Source organism: Meleagris gallopavo, chromosome 10 (assembly GCF_000146605.3).
Source record: "Meleagris gallopavo isolate NT-WF06-2002-E0010 breed Aviagen turkey brand Nicholas breeding stock chromosome 10, Turkey_5.1, whole genome shotgun sequence".
Classification (NCBI taxonomy): domain Eukaryota; kingdom Metazoa; phylum Chordata; class Aves; order Galliformes; family Phasianidae; genus Meleagris; species Meleagris gallopavo.
The window spans coordinates 8,293,774-8,301,180 of record NC_015020.2 but is presented as its reverse complement, the minus strand read 5'-3'; the positions used below and the strand labels follow the sequence as shown (position 1 = coordinate 8,301,180).

At 36.6% G+C, this 7,407-nt stretch overlaps 1 protein-coding gene across 1 annotated transcript; it reads right to left on the bottom strand.

The window, feature by feature from the left end:
* Nucleotides 1-398: 398 nt before the first annotated feature.
* LOC104912310 (receptor-type tyrosine-protein phosphatase C-like) lies at nt 399-7,407 on the bottom strand. Its single transcript, XM_010715663.2, has 9 exons — nt 7,278-7,407; nt 6,895-6,915; nt 6,343-6,480; nt 5,487-5,573; nt 4,620-4,649; nt 3,637-3,852; nt 3,039-3,161; nt 1,531-1,683; nt 399-559 (listed from the first exon to the last, which is right to left on the bottom strand). Exons 1-9 carry the CDS (start codon nt 7,390-7,392, stop codon nt 399-401), a joined length of 1,044 nt encoding a protein of 347 aa, XP_010713965.1. The 5' UTR covers nt 7,393-7,407.

Below are 7,407 nucleotides of genomic sequence, written 5' to 3'. Positions count from 1 at the left end.
CCCTAGGGGAAAAAAAAAAAATTCTCACAAATTTCTGATTTGTTAAAAATTAGAATTCTAAATAGGAATGTATCTTCTCAGTAAATATATTAACAAGCTGTAGGTGCATTTGCTGAGGCAGAGAGTACTGTGCTAAAAACTTATCAGGTAACTGATCCTATTGGGACATTTTTATTGCAAGACACATGAGAACTGAAGTGTGACAGAGTGACATCCTGAGATGATAAAATGATAAAATATACCACACTGTTGAAGTGGAGCAACCCATCTTAAAGAAATGTTAAAAAAAATGTTTGTACAAAAAATGTGTTTAATTGTTTTTACTGGACAGGTTTAAGAAATATGTTTGGAAAATTCACCATGTTCAGTGCCTTGTAAATATTAAAATATGTATGCAATTATTCTATAACAAAGGGGCAATCCTTACGTTTAACACTGTCATTGCATGTCACAACATAGCCATCTATATGTTTTTCTGATGCACTGGTAGGTTCCACCCACGTAAATGTTACATTTCTGGCAGTAGTATCTATCGTGAGATTTCCTGGTACTTTTGGAGCTGTTTGAAAAAAATGTGATAGGAAGAAAAAGTTTGAACGAAAATGCAAAGCACCCCTTTTTATATCTACTTTGATTAAATTAAATTTCATTAGACAGTACACAAGATACCAATATTATTTAACATTTTGCATAGCACATTTCATTCAGAGAAATTATACATAACTATAAAGAGAGGACATACAAAATCATAAAAATCAGACAAATTTCATAAATTTATTAAATTTGAGACACAGATGAATACAGCAATATCATATATTACTAAAATTTTCCAACAATTCCAGTTAAAATCAAATATTTTAAATTCCTTACAATTTTAACCACATATACATATATTTTAATCCTGAAATATTCTTTACAGGTTACATGTTTTAGGGTGATTTTCTGTTTAATTCAGAAAATAAAGCTAAACCATTTAGCCATCTCCAAGGGCAATGCTGTAGAAAAACATACCATTTTCTCTGGAGACATTGTTTGCAATTATTCTATCACATCTTTCTTCAAAAGCCAGAATTCAACTCTTGTTTTTGGCTACGCCTGCACCTTCAGGTGCTGGGCAGCCTGGTCTAGTGGTTGGCAACCCTGCCCATGGCAGGGGAGTTGAAACTAGATGATCTTTAAGGTCCCTTTCATCCCAGGCAATTCTATGATATGATTCTATGATTCACTGAAACTTGCTTACATTAAGCCAAGTTCTCTCCCTTAAAAAAAAAAGTTAATTAATCTGAGAGAAGGAGAGAATGGCTTCAGACTGCAGGTCTGAGTCAGGGGCTGGAAAAGGAAAAGACAATTGCAACTATGGTCAAAAAATACAAAGGACAGGAGATGGGGGTAGCAGGAGCTGGCAGAGAATCTGAGACTGGCTGAGCATAAGTCGCACAAATATCTTCATCCTCAGGAAAAGAGTGGAATTCATAATGGGTTTTTCTAGAAATATATGGAACGTAAAGCAAAAATAAGCATTATACTTACCATCATAATCTGTGGTTATATTGATATCATTGGTGAAGTTCTTTTCAAAAAAATGTACCGTAACACTGCAGATGTACTCACTGTCCGATAATAAAGACTTTAGCGATATGGAGTCATTAATTGATTTCCAAGTGCGTTCTGAACTTGAATTATCTGTGGACACAAAAATGTCTTATGAATATTTTTCACAACTCTAAAAGTACATAATATCATTTTAAATGAGATTTGCTCTTCTGCATTTAATCAATACAATATCTAGAAAATTACAGAAGTACCTCAAACAGAAAAGTATACAAGCTCATCTGATGACTGAGTTCTATGTGCTTTCATCTCAATTCAGTTTGCATAGATCTTTACTTTTCATCACTAACACTCATATGATTTTACTCTCCAACAGTTTAAGTATAGAAATAAAGCAATTCATGTCAGAAACTTGAAGAGTCACAGGTTCTTAGAAGCTCACCCATCACCATCTTCAGCTCCCTCAAGTGCAAAACCTCAGTCCCAGGACACTGAAATCATAGACTTTATTCTGAATTGGAAGGGACCGAAAGGATCATGGAGTTCAATTGCAGCGCAAAATAAAAAACCATATATCTCAGAGCACTGTTGAAACATTTCTTGAACACCAGCAGACTTGGGAACACGACCATTTCCCTGGGGAACTGTTGCAGTGCTTGGCTATCTTATCTGAGGAGAACTTTTACCATCAACTAAAACCCCCAGATCTCTGTACGGAGGGCTGCGCTGCAGCACTTGTTCCCCAGGCTATATGAGCTTGCAAGATTACACAATTCCAGGTGCAGAATCCAGCATTCGCTCTTGTTAAATTTTACAGTTAGTGACTGCCAAGCACTCTATTCTATCAAGATCTCTGTGTAAGGCAGCTCTACCATTATGGGGAGCAACAGCTCTTCCCTATTCAGTATCATCTGCAAACTCAGCCTGCATTCAATGTTTGAGTCCAGATCATTGATAAAAACAATGAAGAGAACGTTCATCATACATTTTTTTGGGACATGAGGATATATATCTTCTGCACAACATCTGAACCAATGTTCAGAATACCATTGAACCATTGTTTTCTCAGACTCCAAAGCTGGCAAACTCCAAGACCAGAGTGCCTCAACTCTCACTGTACAGAAGCCTGCAGAGCCAGCTGCCTAGGAGTCTGCAAGGAAGCAGCTCACAGCAGACACTCAAGTCTCTAAGCTCTCACTTTTCCTTCAGGCCATCAAGCAGGAGCTCAAAAGCTCCTTACGCCTGCAATTTGTGAAGCTAGGAATCTCAGCAAGTGAGCCTTCTGGGCTTGAACTCTTCCCACATGTCCTGCAGGGCACAAAAACCCAAGGGTAGTTTCTGACTTGCTGACCTCAGAAATTCTGAACAACTCTTCCCTCACACTAATACAAACAATTTAAATCTGCCAGACTCATCCAAAAACTTCTACGTTGCTTAAAAAATAATAAAAAATGATCAGCATTTAAAATATGTTAGATGTATCTTACTCGTTTTGCAGCTAACAGCCACATTAGGACAGCCATCTTCGCAATCTCTACATAAAGAATTTAAATGCAATTTTGCAGTGTTGTTTCCAATGCACGTGGTATTAAAAGTATACCTTTTTTCATCTAGAAAAGATTAAAATTAAATATCACTGTGATTGATTTGTTATTTTATATTTATTTGTTCTGCAACATGAAGACACAATTAGCACAGAATAACATGCAAAGAATTTAGAAGCTGAAACTGAAAACTAAAAGGTGTTCATGAAATAAAAGACAATGTTGGCATTCAAATAAAAAATGGAACTTCTAATCCATCAAAAATAATATCATTAATGAACAAAACCTCAAGCATAAGTAATAGCTTTCAAGTACTCAGTTGCCCTGTTACTGTTAGCCATGCTGTATGTGGCCAACACAGATGAAGTTCATTTTTTACATTCACAATAAGAAAATTACATTTTTTACATGAAAACCTCTGTCAGAGTCCCTGAAAAGACAACAATAGATTAGAAAGACCATTACAGCTGAACTACCATATGGCAAAAAAACAAAAACAAAAAAAATAAAAAAGAAACTACTAAAACCCATATATACCTACCAGGTGGAATAGTAAGATACATGTCGTTGCAACCAGCAGATTTAACTGTATATCTTCTGCACCACTTAAGCACTACTGTGTTGTTGCTGGCACTCACTTGTGAGATCTCCCCATCTTTCCCCCAAATAGAATATTTTCTGTTTCCTTTGAGATTCTTTAGCGTAACTTCAGGTAAGTTATTCTTTTCTACTATAATCACGTCATCAATATCATTATCTAAAAGAGAAGGAAAAAATAGTCAACCATAATTTTATGACATTTTTTAAGAAGTATTAAATGTTTTCTTGGCACCCACAGCATCATACTTGTTTTAAGAATTAGAAAATATAGGAAAATTGGTTGCTTTTTTATACTTCATTTTTATTTTTATATAACTTCTACTTTAAAAACAGTTTAGTTAAAATTTACTTAGGAAAATAATCTTTTAAATCGTTCTCTAGTAAGGAAACATAAAGAATTTAAAAGATTAACATTCTGGAGCAATTTTTTTATTATTATTTAAAGCATCAATTGAAAGATTAATATTTTATTTTGACACATTGAATCAATTGCTTGAAGAGAAATTTAAGATCTTGTTCTAAACATTTCACAGCTATCTAGTACATAAGAAAAGCCATTCCTGAAAATCAGAGAGTGGAGTTATTTCAAAAAGAGAGAAATCAACATCCAAGCTTCGGATTTACGATAGCTACAAATTGTGTTTTGCAGCATGTGATTATTGGCGTGATGGGGGAAAATTAGAGAGGGCCTCGTGAAATGAACGTAGGTTCTTCCATAGCCCTGAACAGCCTAGTACAAGGGCAGTACAGCAGCTCTGTGCATGGAGATGAGAAGGCCAGAAGAGTTAATAACTTTAGCGCCCATCTTCCAGAAATGCAAGACAGCTCAGATGGTAACTAATTTATTTTTGTGATCAGCTTTCTTTGAGTTTACTGATTTGCACAACCAGTAGGGCTGAGATGAATAAGGGGCTTCTTTCTTACCACAAGGTTCTTCTGTTGTTGTAGTACTTTCTGTGAGAAAAGAAAAAAAAAAAAGAATGTATGCTTCTGACAGAGTGTTAGAGGAGTGCAACTGATAATGCTCAAAACTCTTCAATACATTACAAATATTGTAACTCCATTCACATCTCAAAAAGGGAAGAAAATATCAACTACCTACATATTTCTCTTAGCCAGTTCTTTTAAAGATGCATGCTTCACCATGTTCAAGTGGTGTCAAATTGCTTCTTCATAACAATACTCCATACAAAGTTATACCAGAATATTCCAAATTCACTCATTCTCCGTGATATGAGTTATAACAGTATCCCAAAATACATATGCTATGTAATGCCTAACTGACAGTTTCTAGTATCGCTAAAGAAACAAAGTTGACCTACTTTATGCATAGCTACTCTTTCTGAAAACAGATTCATTCAACATTACACACTAATTTACAATTATTTTTTTACTGGAATATCCATAAAAGGAATTAAGAACCAGTGTATAGTAGAAATCTGTACAGAAGCTCAAACAAAGAACTTCATCCTGCAACCAATTATTTAAAATGCACTAAGGTAAAAGTATTATCCAAAGAGACTGAAATCAGAAGAAAGGCCCTGGATTTGTGTCCCTCCAGCACTGGAGCCAGCTGGCTGCTATTCTTAATTCACTCAGCAAATAGTATATCTCATGTCTTGTGCTATTAATAATATTGCTTAAAACAAACAAACAAACAAAAAAACTCTGAAGTTTAATGCAGTATTCCTAAAGTTTGATTTTAAATAAATCAGGATTATTTCTCTCATTCTAACACATTTTCTGTGCTTGCAGTATCATAATTGTGACAGCTGTGTGCAAGTTTGTCACCTATTATGCTAGTGGGGATGGTCTCAGTGCTTGCTGGCATGGTGACTGCTGAGGTGGTGCTGTGCAAGGATGTTGAACTGTAATAATCTGTAAGGGAATAAACAACACATCAGCATTTAAGAACTATTAAGACTATTGATATAGCTATGTCACTAGTAATATCATACACTATACTCCCTCCTCCCCCTTTATTTTTTTTAAATCCAGGGTTTTTCCAAGTTAGAGAAAAGTGCTGAAAGAAGGACCATGCTAATTTATCCAATAAAAGAAAGCTAACTCTTAGGAATATAGCATTTAAAAATGAATTTTGCCACAGAAGGAGACCATTCTTTCTGTTGTTTTTTTTTTTAATGCATAATCCAGGATAGAGTCAATAGAATAGAGTACAATAAAAACTGCTTTAATGTTTGTGAACAAGGAACTAAGGCACAGTGCTGTGTTCTTACAATAATACACAACTATGAATAGTGCTCGTGCTCCTTCAGAAACAATAATCCAGCTGGGTTTATTTGGCAGATAAGATACACTGCTCATGATGTTACTTACTGTTAGTATTTATCCCATTGCTTACAAACCACTGACAAGTTCCTCTTTTCTTGTAGGTCCATTTGTGTGGTTCTTGCTTTGATAGCAGCCTCATTCACCAGAGTTATGATACTACTGAGGTGACTGCAAGACTTTTCCATCAGATACCAGATCCCAAGTACCAAGTGGGCTCTTCCCACTATGCTGAATTGCAAGTGCCTGTTCTATCTGATAAACCACAAGGTGGAAAAAGTTACCCTAAGGTCAAATAACTCTGTTTATCCCTATAGCTCCGAGGGCATTGCATGGCACCTGAAAGAAGTAAGCAAACCTGATGCAGTCTGATGAAAGGCAGTGAGAGTGCGTGTGGTGAGGGCAACAGGGCTGCTATGCTGCGAGTGGCCGAGTCCCGTGGTCGGACTGGAGCCTGTGTGCGTGGAGAGGTGTGTGCTGGCTGCGGGAGAGGCACCTGTGGTGAGAGGCACAGCATCAAATGCTTTGGAGACATTAACTCGAGGAGAGACACAAAGCTGCACACAGCTCTGCTGAGGCAATGTGAACTTGGTAGGAATCAAAGATACCGTGTATGTACAAGGCTCACAGTGCTGGGGGGAACAGGAGGCAACTGAAAATCCTGCAAACGTAATCCATTATTGCACTAGTTGCACATCTTCTATAATATATGCTGAGTTTAAATATTCTCAAGTACATCACTCAAAAACAGACTTGTTTGGTATTCTACCCTCTTAAAAAAGCATATTTCATTTCATCGGGCTGAATGAAAAGGCATTTCACAAGATGACAGTGAGCAGGAAAAGGGAAGAAGAAACCGTAACAAAAAGGTGTCAATAAAGTTCTGTAATTAAAATTAAACATTTCTTACCTGTTGCTGCTGGCTGAACTCCTTAAGAAGAGAAAGAGAGAGAAAAAAATAGATATACATCACACTTTCAAGAATCATACACAGTCAACAACAAAAATAATAATAAAAAAGAATAATTTCTCCTATCAGCTGAGCTCTCCCTGGGGAATCACTTATTCTAAAGTAACATTTAAAGATATGTAGCAACAACAAGGACCCCAAAACATCAAGCATATAGTGCATGAACTGATACTGTTCACATTAAAGTTCCATTTTCTTGAGTCTTGAGGGAGTCTGTGCCAAGCAGCCTAAGGCATGGTCATAGCTTCAAGGAAGGCTGTGATGGACGCCAGCTCAGCTGAAACAGAAGAGCAGCAGTGCCACGGTCTCAATTTCATGGTTACCTGCAGTGGTGCTTGGAGGTGAGAATGATGTGGAGCGTGTAGGTAACGTAGAGGGGAGAGAGCTGGCAGAGGTCAGATTATCATTTCCTTCTGCGCAGTGAGAAAAAGATATCATCAAGTGAGAAATGCA

Bases quoted from the DNA above. Each gene is read 5' to 3' on its own strand.
- LOC104912310 (XM_010715663.2), bottom strand. From the start codon at position 7,392: ATGATATCTTTTTCTCACTGCGCAGAAGGAAATGATAATCTGACCTCT. The intron at 3,162-3,636 runs GTAGGTATATAT...AATCTTTTCTAG, and splicing joins GTATCTTACTATTCCACCTG to ATGAAAAAAGGTATACTTTT. The intron at 1,684-3,038 runs GTAAGATACATC...TTGTGTCCACAG, and splicing joins GGCTGTTAGCTGCAAAACGA to ATAATTCAAGTTCAGAACGC.